Raw genomic sequence first — 24,170 nt, 5'->3', positions numbered from 1 at the left:
TGTCACATCCTACCAAGCCAAAATACCGCGCGCAAAATTTGAAAAGCCCAACCTATGCGGCGGATGCGTTTTCCAGCTTTACGCCATAGCAGCACATTTTCAAATTACGTCTCACACGAATGGCACCAGAGCGTAAACGGAACACACTACACCCATAATGGGCACTGAGTGGTGAACAGACGGCGCGTGATTGATCGATTGATTTTATTTGCTACAAAAAGAATGCGGAATAGCGTCTATGACGGGCGCGAGGCAGAAGACGACGAAATAGAGCCGCAAGCCAGCCACGATGGACGATGGCGTCTGACGACAGCAACACGTCGTCCAGCGATGACGAGGCATCCAGCAGCGACGCGTGCGCTAAGCCTCGTGAGTCCGCCGTGGCGGCCTGCCCTACTCCGAGGGAGCTCCTGCAGTCGACGCGCGTCGCCGTGCTCTGCAATACGCTGGCGGTGGGCACCTTCTGTCTACTCGCCGTGGCACTGCTCATAGTCGTTGTTAACAGACAACAGGCAGCGGCGACAGCACAGCCCACGACATCGCCCAGCGAAGAAGCGGTCGAACGTCGCCGTGCCACCGAGAAGTACAGGGCGTCCGACGAGCCCGTCGTACCAGCCAGCGTCAGGTGACAGCAGTTCACCAAACTCGGCTTATCCCACACCTTACGTTGCCGTGGCTTAGTGGCTACAACATTCTCTCGTTGAGCGCGAGTTGGCGGGTTCCATTTCCGGCCATGGTGGCCGCATTCCGATGACTGCCGAGTGCAAGAAATTGCCCCAAGACGTGCGAAGACTTTTTAGCAAACTGCGCATCCTAGACAGTGCATAGTCTCTCCTCCCATACCACCATTAAGATTGTTACGTGGCGACGACGTACGTCTCGAGCGCGTTTTTCTGCTCGGCCCTGCGGCGTGTAAACCGTTGCCTGGCGAACACGGCGTGACTCATATGCTAAGCGCATGCAAGGGGTTTCCGAGATCTACGATGTGCAGTATAGTGTTTTGGGTGAAGCAACGCGCCAAGCCCAGACAATAACAACAACAACAACAACAACAACAACAATAATAATAATAATAATAATAATAATAATAACAACAAAACGCGCTTCTTAGGTGTTTAGGCGCACGTGGAAGCAGGGGTAATTGGTTATTTATTAAGAAAAACAACTAATCACCGCCCCTACCACAAGTGCCTAAATCTAACGGGCGCATCTTTCTCTTCTTTCCTTTTTTATTCTATTTACAGCGAACAACCATGTTACCTTCTTTTGTGCGTGTGTATGTGTGTGTGTGTGGCTCATATTGTACGCCTAGAAGCATCGTTCCGACGGTGAAAAAAACAAAAGCGTCAGGTGGTCAGAATGAATCCCGAGTCCTCCACGACGCGGTATATATGTCGCTCAGGCGCAGCTCTAGGACGTTGAATTCCATCACTCATTATTATCGCGCAAACCGCTGCAAAAACTATACGGCACTTTGAAGAAATGCCTGCAGAATGCTGCAGCGCGTGCAGTGTTGGTAGCTTCCGCACCAAAATGGGTGCCACGCTAACCTTGTTCTCCCAACGCCGATTACGTCTGTAATTGTACTCTCCATGCAGGTTCGTGTGCGTGTACCGTGATCGCGTCGGGCAGCCGGGCCTGAACCTCCGCAGCTTCCCGTACGCGTACTGTCACCACTTGGCGTACTGCTGCCTGAGTGTGCTGCCGTCTCGGGGAGAGCGAGCTGCCCTCGAAACTTTGGCGCAGCTCGGTGCCGCAATGGGAGGGACGCCTTTCTCACTCTCCGTCATTGTCGGCGGTGAGTACGTCGCCGTCTTTGATCCACAACGTTCTGCGCAAACGTCGAAATGAGATGTCGAATGAATAACACACAGCGCATACCAACACGGCAGGAAAACTACCCGAATATACTTTCCGACAGAAAAAAAAAAAACAAAAAGAAAAGAAAACAAAACAAACAAGATCCTTCACGTCGCAAATGTAAGCCAATCTGAGCAGCTGATAAATAAAAGACAGCGAAGCTGTACAAGCGAGTTCTCACGCCCTTCGGCAGTATAATATTTTCACAAATATAACGCATTTTTATTACAGTTTTCTTTCTTCCCGCAGTTTTCAGCCTCGCAACGCGCCTCGCGTTATATTCGGTTTAGTGACGCGTATGATCGTAAGATATCTTTATCGGAGAGACTGAAAGTCCCCCCTCGCGTTATATTTGTGGTCGCGTTATTTACGTACAAATATGGTAGATAGACTAGAGTTGTTAATGCCGGCTCGCATGGAGGCATGCTGCGTTGGAGCTTCCGAACATACTTCTGACTGACTTCTAACATGGAGCCAGTAAGTAGTTTACGGATTATTGGTTGCGTGCGTGCGTGCGTGCGTGCGTGCGTGTGTGTGTGTGTGTGTGTGTGTGTGTGTGTGTGTGTGTCGGTGTGTGTGTGTGTGTGTGTGTGTGTGTGTGTGTGTGTGTGTGTGTGTGTGTGTGTGTGTGTGTGTGTGTGTGTGTGTGTGTGTGTGTGTGTGTGTGTGTGTGTGTGTGTGTGTGTGTGTGTGTGTGTGTGTGTGTGTGTGTGTGTGTGTGTGTGTGTGTGTGTGTGTGTGTGTGTGTGTGTGTGTGTGTGTGTGTGTGTGTGTGTGTGTGTGTGTGTGTGTGTGTGTGTGTGTGTGTGTGTGTGTGTGTGTGTGTGTGTGTGTGTGTGTGTGTGTGTGTGTGTGTGTGTGTGTGTGTGTGTGTGTGTGTGTGTGTGTGTGTGTGTGTGTGTGTGTGTGTGTGTGTGTGTGTGTGTGTGTGTGTGTGTGTGTGTGTGTGTGTGTGTGTGTGTGTGTGTGTGTGTGTGTGTGTGTGTGTGTGTGTGTGTGTGTGTGTGTGTGTGTGTGTGTGTGTGTGTGTGTGTGTGTGTGTGTGTGTGTGTGTGTGTGTGTGTGTGTGTGTGTGTGTGTGTGTGTGTGTGTGTGTGTGTGTGTGTGTGTGTGTGAGTGAGTGAGTGAGTGAGTGAGTGAGTGAGTGAAAAAACGAAGTCCTTCCACTCTGTGATGCTGCATGACCAGCAAAGCTGTAACACATAACACAGGGCACATGTATTTACTTTCTTAATTTGATAATGCTAGTGACGATAGCATTGCGATTACTTTGACATACACTGATTGGTTCGGTTACAACCTTAGAATCTTGGTCAAAGTTAATTCTATACGCGACCGTTTTTGTGTAGTTGAGTGGCTTGCATGGCTATGGTCAAAACATACTCTTCTAGCATAATCTGAGTGAACCATATATTGTCTGGTCTTGAAATGTCCACATTGAAGTCTCCAACGATGATCACAGGGGTAGTGTCATTACGGTTAAACGATGGAAAATGTGTGGTCATGAACTTGTCGATATCACACTTGGGTGTGCCTGGAGATATATACACAGTGGACATCACAATTCCGTCTTTCGTTTGTACGGCACGGGCATCCACACAGTCGGTGGCATTGTCCTCTTGCGAGTCAAAGGTGTATGGTTGTACGCACATTTTGTCCGTTGCGTATATGGCAACACCTCCAGTTCTCGAGTCCTTGTGCTATTCACAAATGGTTCGACTTGAAATAACGAGTCACTATGATCGACGTCACAGCACAGACACATGTACGCAGGCGCGCTTGAACATATGCGTCATCCCTACCGCACGGAGCGCGTTACCCGTGAGAAGGGCAATCGGCGTTCGGTTTGAAATTTCAGCTCTTTCCGCGGCGCGTAGCATGTAATACTTACCAGACACGATCGTTAACGCCCATTGTATGCACGGCGCTTGTCCGCACAAGATGGCCAGATCTGGTGAGGGGCCCTTTAAGTACGACGTCGCGGGGTGAGATCCCGGCCACGGCAGCCGCATTTCTATGAGGGCCAAATGTAAGAGCGCCCGTGTGCCGTGCATTGTGTGCACGTTGAACATCACCAGGTGGCGAGTTTCCGACTACGGCATGCCTCATAATCAGATCGTGGTACTGGCGTGTAAAACACCAGAATTTAATTTTATTGCGATAGCAATTATATGGACACTCCAGGCATTTCTGCAGTCGGCGTCACCGTCGCCGTGAGGTCCAGTATAATGTCCAAGGGCGTTAAAATCGTCGCCGCGCGCCGTATGTGAGAGTGAAAGCGTACGAGAGTGAGCCGGCGATCGCGGCTCAATCTCACGCACGCAACGGACGGAGAAGCGCGCCGCCTTCCGTCGAGGGCAAAGCTTCGAGGGGCCGCTGTATCTTGAAATACATCTGCGACGAATAGAGTCCGCGCTGCGCCGTGTTTTCGCAACTTTGTTCGTGTTGATGCGAGCGGCTGCACGAAGGTCAATTCGCTCGCGGCTGCTGCCGCGTGTCCTCACTGCAGCATTTTGACAGCGAGTTTCCGCGGTCATCGAATGAGAGGTGTTCGTGTTTATTTGTGCGTGCGTGACACCATGCTTGTTAATTTAGTTAGTATGCCTATGTTTGCAAGGTTATACGACCGATGAAACTACTATCCTTACTTCGTATAGATAGCTGTTCACTAATTTGCTATCGCAATCGATGCGTCGCCTTTCGCGCGAAATAGCGTCTTTTTAAAGAGAGGATGCGCACGCTGTTGCGGACGAAAATGCCAACGGGAAAGTATAAAAGAACTTATACGTTCTCGCGGATCGAATCCCGGCCACGGCGGCCGCACTTCGATGGGGGCGAAATGCGAGAACACCCGCGTACTTAGATTCAGGTGCACGTTAAAGAACCACAGGTGGCCTAAATTTCCGGAGTCCTCCACTATACAGCGTGCCCCATAATCAGAAAGTGGTTTTGGCAAGTAAAACTCCATAATTCTTAGAAGTAACTCGAGTTCACGGTGTCACATCGTTACTTATTCGGTTTCCAAAGGTGGTGCAGGCCCAAACGAAGCGCACAAGCCAAAATCATGCCGACATTACACGAAGCAGCGAAAAGAGAGATGAAAGAGCGAGTTCTATATGGTTAGCTTGTTCAATTTTAATCATTAAGCTCCGGGTGCCAGGATGCTTGCCTCAAAATACCTCGTTTGCACTGAGCCTATTATCGTGTTTCCACGGTAAATTGATAAGTGGTACCTAGGGCAAGCAGCTGCTGTCTTCGCTATAGTTCGCGTGCTTAGTGACACTATAGTTTGCACTGCTACGCGCCTCTGCTGTTCACATGCTTTCTCTTGCATGAAATAACGAATACAGAATTGTCGACGTCGCGGCCGGTTGCAGGCTCCTCAACGGAGGACCCGTACTTGCTAGCACTGCTGCTTGACACAGAAAGCGTGCAGCGGCTGGTAGAGCGGTTGGCGCTCATCAATCGGAATGGCGGCGAGGACGGGGCAACATCGTCGTCGCTTTTCTCCCGCGTGTACCTGCACTGGAAGAGGCCACAGGAGCGGTACAAGGCGGCTATAACTCGACTCGCCGAAGTCCTCCAGAGGCAGCTGAAGCCACACTCACTGCGTCTGGGTCTGGTTGTCGACGGCGACAATGACGTGGCAGCGGCGTTCGACTTTCCCAGGTGCGCTTCATTTCTTTCTAAATGTTTGTAACATTTATTACAAACGACGCTCTCTGCTAAACCACTGTCGTCAAGGTAACCTTCCGTGAAGGTGAACATTTCTCCGTTTCTGCACGCAAACGAAGAAATTACGAAGTGCACGCAACACCTACTTCGGACCATGTATGAGAGCTTTAAAATCTATCTATCTATCTATCTATCTATCTATCTATCTATCTATCTATCTATCTATCTATCTATCTATCTATCTATCTATCTATCTATCTATCTATCTATCTATCTATCTATCTATCTATCTATCTATCTATCTATCTATCTATCTATCTATCTATCTATCTATCTATCTATCTATCTATCTATCTATCTATCTATCTATCTATCTATCTATCTATCTATCTATCTATCTATCTATCTATATATATATATATATATATATATATATATATATATATATATATATATATATATATATATATATATATATATATATATATATGTACGAGTTTCGTTCATGTTCAGTTCTAGGGCGATCGAAAAATACCTTCCGACGCCCGCGACAATAAATAACGAATGTCAGTAGCAGCGGGGAAAGAACGTATCTTTGCGATATTCGAAGGGTGTTTTATGTCATAGAAAGGAATGGGATGGTATATAATGACGGTGCGTGAGTCCACTGTCCGTGCGCGCCATGCGGCGACAGCCGGAATGCACGCGCATGACGCGAGGTGGGCGCATTGTTTGGCAGCGATAAGCTGCAGATTTTTGCTTGGCATAGTTCTTGTTAGAGTTAGCCTATCGTCGCCACGCCCAGCACGTAGAAGCGAACAGCAGCGCTCGCGGCGACAGCTTGCGGCGCTCTGAGGCCTTTTCAGCCAGAGGCTCCGAACTCCTGTTGCAATGAGCGACTTGGCTGTGCTTGTCTGCTGTCTCAAAGCTATCGGCAGCGACGTAACGTCCAGAAAATCATTCCGGGCCTTCTATTTTTCGCCGAGAACAGTGGAGCAAAAGAACGAAGTTTTGATAAGTGTTTTGTTTAACATAACAAATCCTCTGTTTTGGTCGGCAGCGCTACTGCATTTCAGAACTCGTACAAATGTCCAGAGATGCTACGTAGTTTCCTTTTCGGGGTTGCGGCTACGGCTTCTCATAAATCCTTGAGTACGGCATCTTCGGCACGATTGAGCCAAGCTGCTGTCGTCTTATTTTATTAAGTTAACGTGGAATATACAATGCGTGTACTGGAGACGATGTTTCACACTGAGCTGCTATCGTTTAAATTTGTGCCGTGGCAACGTCCTTTCGTCTTTTCTAGCATGCCGTTCGGTGCCATTGTGCGACGCGGTCTTCGACATTTAAAATGCAAATTGACTTTCGGTGTGTAATTTATTTTGGATACACTTGAGGTAAGCTTTACAGGATGCCCTAGGACCTTGACATGTAGAACATATGTAGGACCACAACATATAGAAGAGCGAATGGTGTGCAATTGGGTTGCAACGCCGTTCGCAAGATACTAATCGGGCATTTCACACACGTTCCATTTCCAAATGCCTGAGAAGCAAACGATATTTTGCAACCGCGGATGCAATGCAATGCTGCGTACTTTCTTCTTTTGCGCACTGAAGGCGCTTAGGGAACCGATGAAAGTTGTAGTCTGCAGACGTGAAAGTGTGAGCGATGAACGCTCTATTGAATTGCAGACTTGCATCAGGATTATTTTATGCCGTTCCCACTGTTCACTGTTGACATGACTCCTTAAGCGTCATGCCGAACAAGTGAGTTTGTAAGAGCATTTCCGAGTAACATCTGGCTGTGGCTATTGGGTGCCACCACATGGTGCTATCTTGGATATTAAGAACGTTAATTCCAGGCGTTACTCAGCATTGTTCCTTTTTGTAGCAGCACTGAATAAAAATGGTTCACACTTGTGATTATCAGAGCATAAATGACTGTTGTTTCACAGTCGCGGTAACTAGTGGCTGACGAGCGAGATGTAATTGAGTAAAACCGTAAAACGTTAAACTTACCTCACGAAGGAAGGATGCGCAATTTTCCGTGGTGCCTCCAGCACCTTTTTAGCTAGGCAGGTTATTTGGAGCATTTTAAACGGCTCTAACTGTGCGAGATAAAACTTTGGAAAGCGCAGCTTGTAAGGGTTGCTCCACCGCAGCACAGATATATGCGCAGAGGTGCGCCCTTTACAGGCTAGCGGCCTCAAACTAGTAAAGCCAATCGCTCACACCGGTTAAACACTCACTTGCATCGTTTTAGGCTATTATCACCGCCACATTTAAAGCGAAGTTCTCTTTTTTTCTTCGACCAGGTTTAAGAGATTCAGCGAAAACACACAATGCTCCTGCTGAGGTGACAATAAATGCTTACGGAGGATGTAGAAGCCACATATTTGACTGGTCAACGGTGTTGCCCCTCTCCTACAACGCACTTAGTTATGCAACTGCCCTCTGCTCATTCGCATCAATTACCCCTCTGACAAGAGGACTGCTTTGATAATGGCCGCCTCAGATCAGAATAATTGAGAAACAGTCCTCGGCGGTGCCCAGTATTTGCTTTCCCGATTTGCGTCTAGTGACGGCAACTGTCGGATGAGGCTGCGGATTGCGTTCGCTCCAACATTTGGCGGCTGGCTCAATCAGCCCTTGTCGCGGAGGGACAGCAACTGTTGCAAAAGCAGCGCGTGACACAGCAGTGCTCATTGGCCATATTGCTTGTTCACCCTTCTGTACCATCCGCACTCTGACTCCATTTTCCACTTCACTTTGACCTCGTTATAATAAAACGGTATGTAACGAAATCATGTATATAACTAAGTAAATGAAATTTTCCTTGAAATCTCTATAGAGACCTGTATATTTAAAATCTCGCTTTAACAAAGTGAACTTGTCCTGCCAATGGATATAACGGAATAGATTCGTCTCCTACTCTACCCCCCCCCCCCCCAAAAAAAAAAAAAAAAGAGACAATGAATATACGCGACCGGTGCGCGTACGCTGCTTGTCGAGGTGTTCAGCACTCGTTCGCCGCGACAGTTGAAAACTACCGCCTCCCCGCGTCGAACACGCAATCGAGCAAGACTGGTCTTTCTGACTGCTGCGCGTAGCTGCGCACAAGCAGGGGCTCATTATCGCACTTCTCCAGTGACCTCTCTTGCGCGTATGGCCACAGAACACCTATATGGTATGGCTGCGCGAGCCGCCCCACGCTGCGTGGCTACGCCCGGCGGTGCGATAGATTAGTACATTCACTTATACCTCGCGCCGCGCATGCAGGCGCAGCCGGGCGTCGCCTCTGAGATCTCCTCGGTAAAATCCCTTCCTCGGCGCAATCTCGGCGCGCAAGCCTGCGCGGCCATAGAGTTTCTCACTACAACACTTAGGGGGAAATCTGGCGCTACCGTCTATGGGAGTTTCCTAAAGGGTGCTGTGCCGTCATTGGAATGACGGTATGTATTAGCGTTTAGTAGATTGGGTCCAACGAGGGCTTCGTTGGCTCCGTGCTGAGGCGGCATGTTTATTGAAAATCTAGATGGCGCCACCGTCGCCTTCTTCTGAACGCCACGGCCGCGCGCGCCGGAGGCGCCGGCCGGCAGCGTCGTAGCGTGCCGAACAGAAGCACGGCTGCGCTCGAACGCAGCGTTGCAGTTGCACTCGAGCATGAGCCCAATCAGATTGGTCGCGTTTGTTGCTTTCCTTTTTAAACATTATGTGCGTATTTTCACTGCCTCGTGAGGGGACGGAATTCAGAGCTCATATTGCGAAGAAATAGGGTTTATGTACAGGAATGGTCTGGACGAAGTACAGAAATAAATGAACTGTGTGACTTATATAGGTGCGAAATAAAAATTGGTAAACCGTCGTTTGCTGCCTTTCTCAAGGCGATATATTGAATGCTAACAATATTTCCCCGATGCCCGAATAACGGCACCAATTTGACATTTAGGGAGAATGTAGGCCGATCGTTACGTGCAGCAGATTCTTTTAATAGGTTAATTGTGTGTTTTGAAAATATTTACGGGATAGCCGTTCTCCCCCTATTTTTATGCGTCATACGCATGAGACGTAGTTGGTTTTTCAGCTCCCCAGGGTGAAAAAAGCAAAACACATTGTTTACATTTGCTTGAATTAGGGAAGCATGTTATCGGCTGTCTATATATTCGAGCTCGCACAGGTTTCCATTGTCACATGCCTCCACTGTCAATGGCGGTTCAACTGAGAGCGGGGGCGTTCTCTTTGATGACCGGCCTTCATTTGTTGCATGTGAGGCCGTTCTCTTTAGCGTGGGCTGCTCGCGTGTGGGCTGCTCGTAGAGATACTCCGAAAGATACGGCAAGATTGCGAGCACTCCATCAGACCGAAGCGCAGGCTTTCCGTGCTGTGTAGATACTTCCTGACCTTCAATAAGATGCACATAATGCCTCAATGTATACTTTGCATCAAAGTGCAGCTCACAAATGGAGTCGGTGGCTTCCAAAGGGCCTATCGGTGCGGTGAAGATTGAGCTCCCGCACCCGGCGCCATTCTTCATCTTTGGAGACTCCGAAGAGCGAGTCTGGCCCGATCTTTCAATCTGTTGCATGTGGTTTTGCAACCCACTACACAACAGTAGTTCTTTCACAGAGGTGTGCCTCATCCTCTCATACTCCGAACACTCTGCCAAATCGCCGAGTTACAAGACAAACTATAGACATATGCGAGGGGAGTCTGCCCGCGTAAACATCGTTGCAAGGAGCACTGCCGCGTAAATAAGCGGCCGATTTCAATATGCAGTTTCGTCTGCGAAGCAGCTCCTTCCTGCTGCTGCCGGCAGGCGGCGACACAAGTCTGTGCCAGGTAGAGTCACTGGAAAAAATTTTTTCCAGGGACTCTAGTGCCAGGGCCGGCTTTTCAGACGCCATTTTTCCCATAGGCGAAAACAGTGTCTCATTTTTGTCTTAAGTAACCGGCGAGTAATCGTACCAAGTGTTATACTTAACGAAGTCGACAACAAAATGCGATCGTTCTGCAAAATTTGAGCATGAAAAGTATAGCTGTGAGTGCAACATCTTTTTTTGAACACGCGCAGCCAAAGTCGCTGTATGTGTCTGCGAGGCTTGTGTTGGCTGGTGTTGTAAGAGGCTTCGTCTAAAACGTGGTTATGGCTACACAAATAACGCGTTCTTAAAATAAAATCTTCATAAAATGTTTCCATTCACGCGTATTACATCTTTACTCACCTACAATGCATGACCAAGCGAAGAAAAGCAAGGAAAGACGACAAGCTGTTCCAAAGTAAGCACGAATCTTGTCGTTTGTCCTCCAACTTTAGCGGCTCGCTCATACTTTTTACGGATCATATAATTGTACATGCAATATCAAGTTCTCATAGCTAAACAAAACATGTTTTTGTATAATAATAAAGCTAAAACAGCTTTTTACGTGCCATTTTAGCAGAAAATGAATCGTTGTGACAGACGGAACGGTGCTTGCCAGGCTCGTCTTCAAGGCAACGTGTCCTGGCTCTCCGAGAAAGATGCTAATCCGAAGCCACAATATACCGGCATTTCCATGCATACCAGGTTCGAGGTTCGAGTGTAGTGAAGAAATAGTAAAGAAACTCAGCGTGATACATAAAGGACAAAGAAAACATTTGACCAACAAGAGAGAAAAGCACACGTGTTTGGCAACGTAACAACATGTATCTTAAAATATGCGACCAGATAATATAATTCCAAGGTAAGCAACAAAACGGGGGGGGGGGGGTCTTGCAACACGGTCGTCACCAGATATATGTATGAAAGAGGTCCCTCAGATCTCAAGTGTCTTCTTATTTCTATATTTTGACTGTGCTTTTACAGACAACGTCAGTACTTTTCGTTCAACTATAAATTCGAAGAAGCGTGACAATTCGAAGGAGCTTTGTGGTTCCCTTAGGCGGCTCACTTATGCGCCAGTCCGGCAGATGTAGTACTTTGCAGTAGACGTGTAGCAGATCAGAAGCTAAGGATCTGATTCTGAACGAAAGAAGTGTGACCGAAAAGTCGGTTTGCTGCGTTTCCCACCTGCATGGCGCGTCGCATCCGCCGAGGTCGACGGTAGACATGATTAAATGTTCTTCTTATACAAAAAAGAAGCGAAAAAAGAAAGTACAGCTGTGAACAAGCGGAACGTATACGTAAGGAGGAATACAATGACACCTTCGTAGCGTGAGGCCAAGGCGCAGTTTACATTATTACCGTTTTCTGCGGAGAGGGCTTCATTGTTGAGAGAGGCTAGCGTTTGTATGACCACCTAGGAGAGCACTAAGCTTCTTTGAAATTGAATGTTTGCTGCAGTTAAAACTTTCTCTTTATGGTCAGTGCCGGCTTCTCACATTTTTTTTTGTGTATACAGTTTCTCCTAAATAGAATATCAATCCTTCCTGCACTCAATATTTTGATTCCGTTAGGTTACGGCGTAAGGAGTGCGTATTCATGGCGAAATATTAGTCTAGTCCCAACTGCTTCTATAAATGCTGATGAAGATGGGCTTACGGTAGTGTGGTGTCTAAGTGCCTTCTAAGCGTTCGTTGTTCGCAAAAAAAAAGAGGAAAAGAAAAAAAGAAAGAGAATAAAGAACAAAAGTACACAACAAAAAATTAAAACAAAGATGCTGCAGCTGCTTGAGTGGGCAGTGCGACTTGGATGCCTCGTGCCAGCGTGTACTGCGTGCTATAGTCAGCGGTCTGCACCGCGAATGTGCCGCATTTGCAGCGCCGCGTAATGGCTGATTCCACCTAGTGCGGCAGACGTTGTAGGAAGAGCGCTTTTGTGTTGCTAAGCCTTGCTGACTAAACAGACGCGAGCTCGGGTTTCTTCAACGCCACGCGGCTGCTCTGACAGAGGTTACCGGCGAACGCGCTTCCCGCGATGTGCTCAGGCTCCTGGATGTGCTTGGGGACCGCGGACTGCTCGCGGCGCCGCAGTCGTGGTCCGCGCCGATCCCGGAGCGAGGCGGACACCACAGCGCCGAGACACTCTCTCGGCACGCGGGTCTGCGCCGTCTCAGCGAAAAGCACAGCGACCGCGTTTGTCACGCGCTTAGCGTGGCCGCTGTGGCCAGCGAAAGGTCCGAGGCAGTGATCGATATTTCCTACGGCAGCGTGTGCAACATGAACTTCACCAACATTTACAGGTGAACCGGCGTGGTAATTTGCACCACCTGTTGTTTGTTGTCGTTGTCAAGATTAGCACATATATTTATACCAATGAAATACACAAGAAGATGTAAAGAAGTTTGCGCACTCATGTGTACGCACTAAAAAGAATCTATCTGCACAAAACGAGAATTTGAAGACGCCAGAATGAACAAAGCTGGTTGCACTGACGTGATGAGATCTTAACCCTTTAGAGAATAATTAGCCTGTTCTCCTGGAAGAAAAGAGCGCTTGCGCGAATAGTGCTGCGTGATGCACACGCATGTTTGTCGTGTTGAACAATGTCGCGGCAGAAAGCTCTGTCCATGCTGGAATGGGCGCAAAACAATGCACACGTGGTCAAATAAACGATAAGTAAAATCCTCAAGTGTGTTTTTACACACACCTGGTAGAACTTAACTAAGAAGTGAACAATAAATTAGAATCCTAAATGAGGCATCAGCATGAGGATTGGTGCCACTATTCCTGCCACCTTCCAATCCTCGCGCCACTCACGCTTTCGAAGCGTATTGGGAGCTCTGCCATTTGATATTTGTGCGAAATCCTACTCGCGAAAGTTCGCTTATTGTGGCACGTTATCTGCTCATTTTCTCGCACTAGCGTGCGATACGCTTTATGATCTCACCTGGCAAAAATGAACGCCGTGAGCGCAAAGGAAAAGCGTCTGTTGGTGTTGCAACATTCTCATGAACGCGCGTGGCATTGTTTTCCACGACCTTGATGGGGGCTCGAGCTCTTATGCAAAAGGGCTGATGCTCAGATGATTCCATAGCTGTCATTCTACATTATACTACAGTAGAAGTTTCGCCCAAAAGGCGAATCATTAGTAGCGATAGAAAAGTGTTAGACAATTAATTGCACAAAGTAAATTACGTAGTTGTTTAGGCTATTTAAATTGCATCAAACATTAGATTGATAACTGAACAGGCATGGTGTCGCGGCACGTACAGACAATCAAACATATCTCACTCGATAACCACGAGCACTAGCTGTCACAACGCTAGCGAGGTAAGGAGCTCTGGCAGCGGAGAGTGCGCCTGCTTGTTCCAAAGAGAACGCTTTGTGATGGCGCTCGCTTCACCTTTTAAACTGTGGCACATCTCTAAAGCTCAGATTTCGCGACCCCCAACGCTAAGCGCGGGGGAAGAAAGCACGCATAAAGCCTTCACTCTCGCCCCTGGCGCCAGCAGCAGATGACTACCAACACACGGCACACGGTTCGCACATGCGCTCGGCCGCGCCGGAAGCCACGGCAGCGCTAGAGTTGTAGACGTGTGCTCTCCTCCTCTAACCCGGCATTGGAGCAGCGCGCGCTCATCCTGGCTCATCCCCCTTGTGCAGCGCTGTTAAGGTGTCCTCTGCCGAGAGACAGTCACTTCGCGGCACTTCATCCAACTATCCCCTCTTTCCATTAAGAATCGCCTTGCGCGCTCAGTCACGTCACCTCCAACAGTGAATGCGCTGAAACACGGCGCGCATCAACCTATCACTCTTCTCAGCTCGCCCTCGCATGCTTGCCCTCGCATGCTTGCCCTCGCGCCCTTAGCGCCTCGCAACCGCATACGGTGCGCGGGCCACTCATTCTTCACGCACTTGGGAACAGCACGGCGATGCTTACGGTGAAAGGGTACCTAAAGTGACCCTATAATTGTTATCACAATAATAGCGGTTTAATGTAGTGGGGAAAAGAAGTGCTGGCTCTCCCGTAATCGAGAGTAGACGTAAGCATGAAATGGCTACCGGCAAAGCAGATTGGTTGCATTAATTACGACTATTCCTCCCAACCATCTCCCAACCATCCGCAGCGCGCCGTACGCTGCCGGCCTGGTCTCGCCGCGTGGCGCCATCTCTCAAAGGAGGCGGCGAAAAACCCGCGCCGCGGAACTGACGGACCGCTGGGGTTCAAAAGAGCAGATGCAATCCTGTCTCAGCGCCATAAGATGACAATCAAGTGTATGAAATGGAGCCGCCCTGTTTCTGCCTTTTGAACGTCGCTATTGGAAAGGCAAATAAAAATTCAGTGTACTAGAAATTACAACTTGAGTGATATTGTGAACAAACATTAGAAAGAATTTGGAAGCAATATTTTTGTAACTTGTTTGGGAAGTAACTAGCGTATGTAATGCGGTCCTGTACGAATGGTTGGAGGCGAGAGACCGCATCTTCTTAAGTTTTGACTGGTTGCCCGGATGATTGCGTTTTGGCCTTGCAACGATACCCCTGGCTCAGGCCCTTGTTGATATCAACTTTCTCCTCGATCCTCATCCCTTCTCAGTCAACGAAAACGGCATTTTCTGGTAAATCTCTCTCAAAAGCTGTAGACAATCTTCACTTAAGCCTTCCCCTTCCAGAATATCCCACAAAATGTTGCGGCCTACGTTGTCATGCGCTCCTCTAATGTCTAAACAGGCCACATATAACGGTCTGCTTTCTACTCTTGATATTTCAATACACTGAGTAAGAACAAATAAGTTAGCATCCAAACGCCTGCCTATCTTGAAGCCATTCTGCAGTTCTCCCAAAGTGCCATTATTCTCTGCCCATGCTTGCAGATCTAATTTGATTGCCTACATTGCTAGCCTGTGTATTACCGATGTAATGGTCAACGGTATATACGAGTGAGTTCTATCTTTCTCCCCCTTACTTTTATACATTAAATTCATTTTACTTTGTCGCCAACTATCTGTCATTCCTCTATCTTTTAAAGTTTTTTCCACTGCTTCCACCAGAGCTCCCTTACTTTTTGGTTCTAGTTCATTAGTCAGCCTAACGAGAATTTCATCTAGCCCTGTGGCTGTGCGCTTAGGAATTTTCTCTTCGGCTTTCTTCCAGTTGAAATTTGTCAGCACCAGCTCCTTTTCCATCTGTTCCTCTTTCATGCTCTTTTTTTCTTCAAATACAACCTCGTCATTGCCTTGGAAAGATTCGGCTGTTATTTCTCGGATGTAATTTTTTGATGCGTCCCTTTCCAGTTTGTTTCCATCTTTGTCTAGGATATGTTCTTGTATTGTTGTTGACTTTCTGCCTAATAATATTAATAATTTTGTGTGGTTACAAAATATTCTGGGTGCGGCCTTCTTTTTGTCACGTATTTCTGACAACCAACGTTCACTTTCACCTTTTATCTTTGCTTGCAGCAGTATTTGAACTATAGATTTTACCCCCGCTATATTTCCCCTTTACTGGCTACTTCATCCAGCGGCAACTGCACTTTCTTTGCCGGCCTGTGCTCTCAGGATGCTTTCTGTCGTTCGGCGATCGCTTCTAAAATGAAATTATAAGGTTTTACGTGTCAAAACCACTTTCTGATCATGAGGCACGCCGTAGTGGAAGACTCCGGCAATTTCGACCACCTGGGATTTTTTTAACGTGCACCTAAATCTAAGTACACGGGTGTTTTTGCATTTCACCTCCATCGAAATGCGACCGCCGTGGCCGGGATTCGATCCCGCGACCTCGTGCTCAGCAGCCCCTGCTGCATAGCTATAGCTCAGCATTGCCACTGAGGAACCACGGCGGGTGGCGATCGCTTCTCGTATCTCCCTGTTCCACCAGCTTTTCGGTTTCTTTTTTCCTTTCCAACGAACACGTTGTTAATCTTCCCCTATTTCTGTCGTTATTACACTTAGAAGCTCACTATATTCCCTCTCTTTACTTGGCCATTTCCCAAGTTCTTCCTCGACTCTTGTGACTATATTTGTTATTTGTTCAACGTTCAAATTTGGACTGGCCATTTTGCACTCTTTGCTCTCTTTCCCTACTACATATCTGGCTCTAAAAATGATACGTTTATGGTCATTCCCTGTGCTGTTATACTCTTCCTCGTTAATGACAATTTCTCTCAATTTGTAATGAATTGCTTCTGCCATCTGACAGTAATCAATGGTCGATTGCCGGTTTCCCACTTCCCACGTGGTCTGACCTTCACACTTAGGCCCTGTATTCACGATAACGAGGTTATGCTGCTCGCAAAGATCTAGCATTGACTTCCCGTTGTTGACAGTATAGCCATCTAGATCCTGCATGTGGGCATTCATGTCACCTAATAAGTTAATTTCGGCATCATTCCCGAAACCCTTAATATCAGAACTGAGGCATTCCACAAACTCTTGATTCTTCTCTGTGCAATTATTTCCGGTCTACAAATACGTTATTCCCAGCCAAGTTTTATTTCCACTCATTGTACCCGATAACCAAAGAGGCTCTTAACATTTTGAATTTACTCTTTTCTATTTAGCTCCCTGATGGATGAGCATTCGCACTCCCGTCCCTTCTTTTCCGACTTAGTTCTGTTGCACCCTTTCCAAACATAATCGTCAATCACTGGTGGCTCTTCTGAGTCTGTAAGGTGCATTTCTGAAACCGCATACACCCCCCTTTTGTTCTCTATTTAACTGCTCCTCAATCTCTGTCCACTTTTCTTTTCTTCTGCCGCCTTGCATGTTTATGTAGCCTATTGCTTGACGAGCTCTCTTTCTTGTTTTCCACCTTTTTCTGTTATTGACGGCGATGCTACTCCGAGGTTCCCCTAGTAAACCTACTCCATTACTACCTACCCTGGCTTCCTGAGGCTCCGTGGGCCCCCTAAAAAATCAACAGCGTGACTACCAAGTGGCCAGCCCGCTTCTCGTCCAGGCCTGTAATTCAACTGTATCTCATCTCTTTCAAAACCACCACACCTTCTCACTTCCCTGTTTACTTCGACAACCTCGAAACCTTTCTCTCCGCTCATTTTCCATATCGCATCATTAGCAGCCACTACGGCTTTTTGTATGCGACTGTCACCTACAGACACCTCCGGCACCGTGCACACCACGATCTGCACCTGAGGCGACAGTTCGCGCAAGTCGTCTACCCCCTTCGCCAAGCGCTGGGCTAGTCCTGTCCCTTTCCTGTTTAGGACATCGTTTAGCCCACCTGCTACTATGGCAAGGTTGCGCACGTCGGTATTTTTCGTGAGCTTCGCTTTTGCTCGCTCCATGACAGACCCCAGTGTCCGCTCGGAAATGTCCCTACGGCCACTCTTTTATCGCCTTTCATGCACTCCACAATTGCTTCTGAGCACCTAGCCAAGTTTGAGCCGCCGACGATAACCACCATTTCACTCCCTCCTACTGCCGAGGCCTCTCGCTGTTTCCCTTTGTCATCCTTTTCCGCGTGATTCGGACTTGACAAGGGGCACTGACCCCTGCGTTCCTGCTCTTTTTTGTGTGGCGGCCTCAAGGCAGGTGCCTCTCTTTCCAGCTACCCCCTCCTCACGTTGCACGCATTCCACGTGCTTTGCTGACACTCTCTCTCCTGTCACGTTGGGAGACTGCGTTCCACTGTCACGATCATTGTCGTTCACAATAGCGGTCCTGTTCAGCTTTTCCTCGGCTGCTTGAAGTCTTTGTTTACACCACCTCCCGTGCATTACGCTTCATAATTAGCTCATATTTAAGCTCTTCGACCTGTTTGACAAGCTCATCCTGGAAAGCCTTGATTTTCTTCAGCGTAGCATCTACATCACAGTGTCTGCCGATTGACTCGATTCCCTCTCCATTCTCATCCGTCCCCTCGTCTGCCTTGAGGGACCTCCCGCACACTGCACACTTTCCCGTCTTGCCATGTATTGCACGGCTTTCTCGGATGCAAATACAGAAGCTTTCAGAGCAGGTGCCTTCTAGCAAAAACCGATACGCACAGAATCTAAATCCTTAAAATGCCGCAACGCAATTCTCACCAATGTTTTAAAGGCAATCAATGGCACACAGACTTAAGGTATGACAAGTTTTCGCACGTGTTCAACCACGCGGCCACGCTCTCACTTTCCTATCAAAGTAATATTCGCGATACCAAAGCACACACAGTAAAGCCACTAATAGCTATTAGTCTTGCCAGTTCCAAGCTACTACTTAAACGCTATAAAAACGTCCCACACGGTTGCACGTGTTGAAGCACGTGGCGCGAAAGGACGCTCTGACTAGCGTGGAAAACCAAATATACGCGAAAAACACCCGCGCACATTTGATTTACTTCTTATTATTAGTTCACTCAAGTTGTACACGTTACAGAATTCCCGTCTGCTGTCAATACATGGCGGTCTACGGAGGGAGTACGGTTACAGAAAATGGTTGTAACTCCTGTTTTACCAAAACTCTAACATTACGCTGAGTTTCATCTACTTTTTTATAATTAAGCAGTTCACAGTGAAGTTGTATATGTCGTGGAATTCCCGTCTCCCATGCGGCGGTACTTGCACACGTCACCACATCCTAAAAGAATAAGACTTTACTCCACAGTAAAAAGCTGTATTCGTTGTCTATGTCCTTAAATAATAATAATAATAATAATAATAATAATAATAATAATAATAATAATAATAATAATAATAATAATAATAATAATAATAATAGTAGTAATAATATACGTAAGTGCGTCGATAGAGGTAAAACACACCACAGCTTCGCTAGTCGTCCTTCTTCACAGAATGGAAGGGTAAATGGTTTTCTTTTCGCTCAATAGGCCATTTGACGCTTTCGCATCAATCAACATTGCTCGCGGTTGCCGCATTGGCACAGTCTGACACGTTGTTTTCGGAACGCAGCCACGGACTTGCAACCGTCGGGGTGACCGCTTTCGGCGACGCTGTCTCCTTCCTGAAGCCGGCTCGTGCCCGCCAGTTTGCGGCTGCCCTCTGCAAACGGGCCAAGACCGACTGCGTCGCCTTTTGGGACCCAGAATGCGACGACTACGCAGGAAGATGCGGGGGCCCTTCTTTTCCGCTCATCAAAGCTGTCGTCGGAACACCCGTCGCCTGAAGCCAGCCTTGATTCTTCGCCCCACTTTGTCAGACGTAGACAAGGGGCGACACTTCTAGATTACATCAGCAGACTCCGCCTTGCGCAGAAACACCTTTCCGTTGCCTGACGCGCCTGCTCGGCAAGATGCGCTGCACTTGCAGCCAACCGGCAAGAAGCGGAGAGAGGTTGATGCCTTTGAAATTAACGCCCGCAGGTCAGAGGACCCTCTCGGTAGCTCCGGAAAGGCATTACGACCGCTGCCAGTGTACGGCTTGGGAGCGCGCGCGCGTTCTCAGAGAAGCTAAAGCACATATTTTTGAAAGCCTCTCTTTCTGGCATGGACTCCGCGATGGGGTGACTCAGAACGCGCCGCCAGGTCTCGGAGGCCATGTCGTAACGTTTCTCTCTCGTCTGCCGCATGGCCGCATATGCGCTGCGGGCGTAGTCGAAAGCTTCTGTAGTCCGCAGGCTGCGGAAGGCATCGGAAAGGAGTCACGCGAAACTAGGCAGTTCAGCGAGCAGACTGTAGAAGAGTTGGAGACACCGCAGGGGCGTCTACGTCAGTAGGCGTTTGGTGTGTTGCGACACCACGTACCCGAGCACACGAGGTTTGGACCCTCCCCCATCTAACCGTTCGCGGCTTAGCGGTGTGCGGGGAAAAGGGCATCCTGGCCGATGCTGTCTGTTTGGACCTGTAAGGCCCCTCGGCGGAGGCAACACACCCCTTTGGCCTCGACCTAACGTAGACGGCACCTCCGGACTGACCTATCCGGGGGAAATTGGTAGTTGCCTTTTCCTATCCTCCTCTCCAACCTTCGTCTTTCTCTTTCACTTTTAATCTTTCCTGTCTTTTCATCTCTTCCGCATTACTTCCGTTTTTTCTAGGCAGCAAGGGTCAACCCTATGTGAGTAGCCTACTTAGGTTATCTCATATTCGGTTATATTAGTAACGTACAGCTGGCGCTTACAGCACCAGTTTCACAGGCCCTGTAGCGTCCCCTTGTAGGGCTCCACGGTAGGTGGCTGGCGTTACTGCCAAAAAATACTCACTTACGGCTGGTTCCTTCCCACCACTACCTGATCGTTCCCCGAAGAGGGGGCGCGCCGATGAAGTCTTCGAGTTTTTTGGTCATCAAAAAGAATCCTTTCCCCTTTTCCATGTCATTCACTCTGAAAACCAGACAAACCAGTGCGAACAATCTCACCATTCCTCGTTTCAAAGTCTCTTACGGAAATTTTTGGTGCACGTTATAAAACATCCAGGATGGCAAGCGGGGATCTGTTGGAGCTCCGTCACCAGAAACAATATGAAAAACTGCCCAAACTAGTGTCATTTGGGGATGCCCAAGTAACGATAACCCCGCACTGAACTATGACTACCACCCGTGGCGTTGTCTTAGATGATGACCTGCTGGATCTGACTGAAGCTGAACTCCTGGAGGGCTTCATTAAGCAGGACGTCATCAACGTTAAATAAATTAAGGTGAGGCGTGATAACAAGGAAACCCAGACCAAGCACCTAATACCTTCAGCTACAGTGTTCTGCCCGAGTTCATTGAGGCCGGGTACACCAAGCTTCGTGTTAGGCCATACGTGCCAAATTCTCACCGATGTTTCAAATGCCAGCGTTTCCGACAGTTCACAGAGCTGCAGTCGAGGCCGCCCAACTTGTGCGAAATGCAGTGCTCATGAGCACACCTCTGAATCTTGTGAAAACGCTCTCCACTGTATAAACTGTGACGGGGAGCCCGCCGCATATTCGCGGTCGTGCCTATCCTGGAAAAAAGAAAAGGAAATTGTAACTAAGTAAAAACATAAGTTTGAAGAAGGCACGCAGGCGGGTATCCTACCTGCCCGAGAACACCTTTGCCGATGTGACGCGCCAGAAGGCAGCCATGTATACAACGGCTTTGCGCGGCTGTCCGGCCCACACGCAATGAGCCGGCGGTTACGTTATCAGCCCCCCCCCCCCCTCCCCCGCGCGCTGCTCCGCCCCCTCAGCAGAAGAGGCCATCGATCTGTGGGCCGGTGGCCTCAAAGGTCTCGTTCGACGTGCCAAGGCCTCCACTTCAAGCGCAACGCTTGCAAGAGGGCGTGTCCAATACTTCGCAAGAGGCGATGGGCACTACGAACAGGCAGACTGCGCCGCCAGCGCTCAAGGAGCGGCGAAATTCACGCGATCGCTTCAAAAAGACAAACCTCGCGTCCCGGCGCCTGGAAAAGACCCGTGAGCTAATCTTCGTACCTTAAACACAACAAAACACATTCATCATAATTGTGACACAAATACTACAGTGGAATGTTAGAGGACTTCTTCATAGCCTTGACGATATTAGAGAACCCCTACATAAACATAATCAACAGTTGTGGTGTGTTTAAGAGACACATCTGAAACCTAGAAACACTAACTCGCTTCGCAATTACAGCATCTTCCGAGAAGACCGTGATGATGTTAACGCCTCCGACGGTGTATCAGTCGTTGCCGACAAGTCTGTAGCTTCTCAACACGTCGCCCTTCAGACGCCCCTTGAGGTAGCGTCAGTTCGGGAAATCCTTTTTAATAAACTGGTCACTGCGCGTTCTATATACATATCCCCTAACTATAGTCTCAGAAAAAGCGATTTGTATAACCTCTTTGATCAACTTCTGGACCCCTACATACTCGTGGGTGATTTTAATGCCCACAACATGATGTGGGGAGACTCGCTGTGCGATGCGAGAGGTCTATTCATTGAAAATTTTCTTCTGACTTCTACTGCCTGCCTGTTTAATAAGAAGGAGCTGACATATTACAGCGTCTGCCATAACACTTACTCATCGATAGATCTAGCTATTCGCTCTTCTTTTCTTCTGCCTCACCTGGAATGGAACGTCATGAATAAACTTTTTGTAAGTGATCACTTTGCAGTAACTTTAAACCCGATAGCACTGCCTGAGAACACTCCCCATATTCATCGATGAAAATTAGCATCGGCGGGCTGGGAGCATTTTAAAGAATCAACTTATCTACCGCGACATTTTATAAACAATTTTTGTATAGGTGATGCTGTTGCACAGTTTACCGCATTTATTATTGATGTAGCCGAAAAGTTTGTCCGATAAATGAATGGTGGTTCATTTAAAAGACGTGTTTCCTGGTGGAACGAAGAGTGTAGAGAGGCGCGAAAAAGTCAGAATAAGGCATGGGGCGTATTTTGCAGATCGCCAAATGCAGAAAATCTAATTCAATTTAAGAACATTCAATCACAGGGAATGCGGACAAGGCGTCAGGCAAATAGAGAAAGCTGGTTGAGGTTCCTCTCGGGTATAAATTCATACACGCAGGAGGCGAAAGTGTTGAATGGCTTAAGAAAGCTAAAAAGACAACAAATCCATCCGTCGCCTCTGGTGAATGACCAAGAATACCTTAAATGACCAGAAAGACTCTCTTGGGGAGCACATTTAGCGTGTGTCAAGCTCAAACCATCATTCTTAACCTTTCCTTAAATACAAACAAATAGAAGAATGTAAGCCAGTCGTACGTAAATGCAGACAGAACGAACCGTATAACCGGCCTTTCAATATTTTTGAGTTGAGAGCTGCCTTGATCGCATGCAAAAGCTCTGCACCGGGACCTGATAGTCATGTATGACATGATCAAAAACTTACACACTGATGCACGAGTTACACTACTCGCACTTTTCAACACTATTTTGGCTGCTGGATACCTTCCCTCCGCATGGAAAGAAGCGATTGTGGTCCATATTTTGAAGCAGGGTAAAGACCCTTCCTCGGTGGCAAGTTGCCGCTCGATCGCTCTCACAAGTTGCCTTTGTAAGCTATTAAAAAAAAAGATTAATCGGCAGCTCATACATTTTCCTGAACTGAATAAAGTGCTTGATCCCTATCAGTGTGGCTTCAGAGAAGGACGGTCCACAACTGATCATCTTGAGCGCATTGAAGGAAATATCCGTCACGCATTTGTGCGCAAACAGTTGTTCTTATCCATATTTCTCGATATGGAGAAGGCGAACGACACAACGTGGCACTGCGGAATCTTGAGAGGCTTGTTGGGAATGGGCATTCGCGACAGTATGATAAATCTAATCGAAAGCTATTTGTCCAATCGTACCTGCCGCGTCAAAATCGGCAATGTATTGTCACGTCCATTTATACAGGAAACTGATGTATCCCAGGGAGGCGAGCTAAACTGCACACTCTTTATTGTGAAGATGAGCACGCTTCGTGCTTCATTACCGCCAGCTATTTTTTATTCCGTGTACGTGGACATTCATATAGGCTTCAAATTATGTAGCCTCGCAGTGTGCGAGGGACAGGTACAGCAGGGCTTGAGCAAGGTGTCGAAGTGGGCAGACAAAAACGGATTTAAAATAAACCATCAAAAACGTTATTTTGTTCTTTTTATAAGAAAGATTCTTGTATAAAACTGTGTGGACAACACATACCTGTCAACAAAGAGCACAATATTCTAGGTATTATACCTGACTCCAGGCTTACTTTCATTCCACACATAAAATATCTTTAAAAAAATGCCTAAAAACAATGAACTTACTGAAAATTTTATCCCACACAACATGGAGTACCGACAGGAAATGTTTGATGAATCTTTACAAGAGCCTAATTCGATTATGATTGGACTACGGTGCCATCGTATATAACTCTTCTGCCCCG

The 24,170-nt window shown here is 47.7% G+C and overlaps 1 protein-coding gene across 1 annotated transcript; it reads left to right on the top strand.

Annotated features, from left to right (window-relative positions):
* Window position 1: 1 nt before the first annotated feature.
* Window positions 2-19,810, top strand: LOC126541968 (uncharacterized). The gene is made up of 5 exons (XM_055076794.2): window positions 2-625; window positions 1,599-1,798; window positions 5,238-5,529; window positions 12,441-12,695; window positions 19,304-19,810. Exons 1-5 carry the CDS (start codon window positions 297-299, stop codon window positions 19,515-19,517), a joined length of 1,290 nt encoding a protein of 429 aa, XP_054932769.1. The 5' UTR covers window positions 2-296; the 3' UTR covers window positions 19,518-19,810.
* Window positions 19,811-24,170: the final 4,360 nt, after the last annotated feature.

This window comes from Dermacentor andersoni, chromosome 2 (genome assembly GCF_023375885.2).
Source record: "Dermacentor andersoni chromosome 2, qqDerAnde1_hic_scaffold, whole genome shotgun sequence".
Classification (NCBI taxonomy): domain Eukaryota; kingdom Metazoa; phylum Arthropoda; class Arachnida; order Ixodida; family Ixodidae; genus Dermacentor; species Dermacentor andersoni.
The sequence above is the reverse complement of the archived record's forward strand: the minus strand, read 5'-3'. Positions and strand labels throughout refer to the sequence as shown.

Coding starts and splice junctions, on each gene's coding strand:
- LOC126541968 (XM_055076794.2), top strand. CDS start 297: ATGGCGTCTGACGACAGCAACACGTCGTCCAGCGATGACGAGGCATCC. Junction 5,530..12,440: donor GCGGCGTTCGACTTTCCCAG/GTGCGCTTCATT, acceptor CGATGTGCTCAG/GCTCCTGGATGTGCTTGGGG. Junction 12,696..19,303: donor AACTTCACCAACATTTACAG/GTGAACCGGCGT, acceptor TTCGGAACGCAG/CCACGGACTTGCAACCGTCG.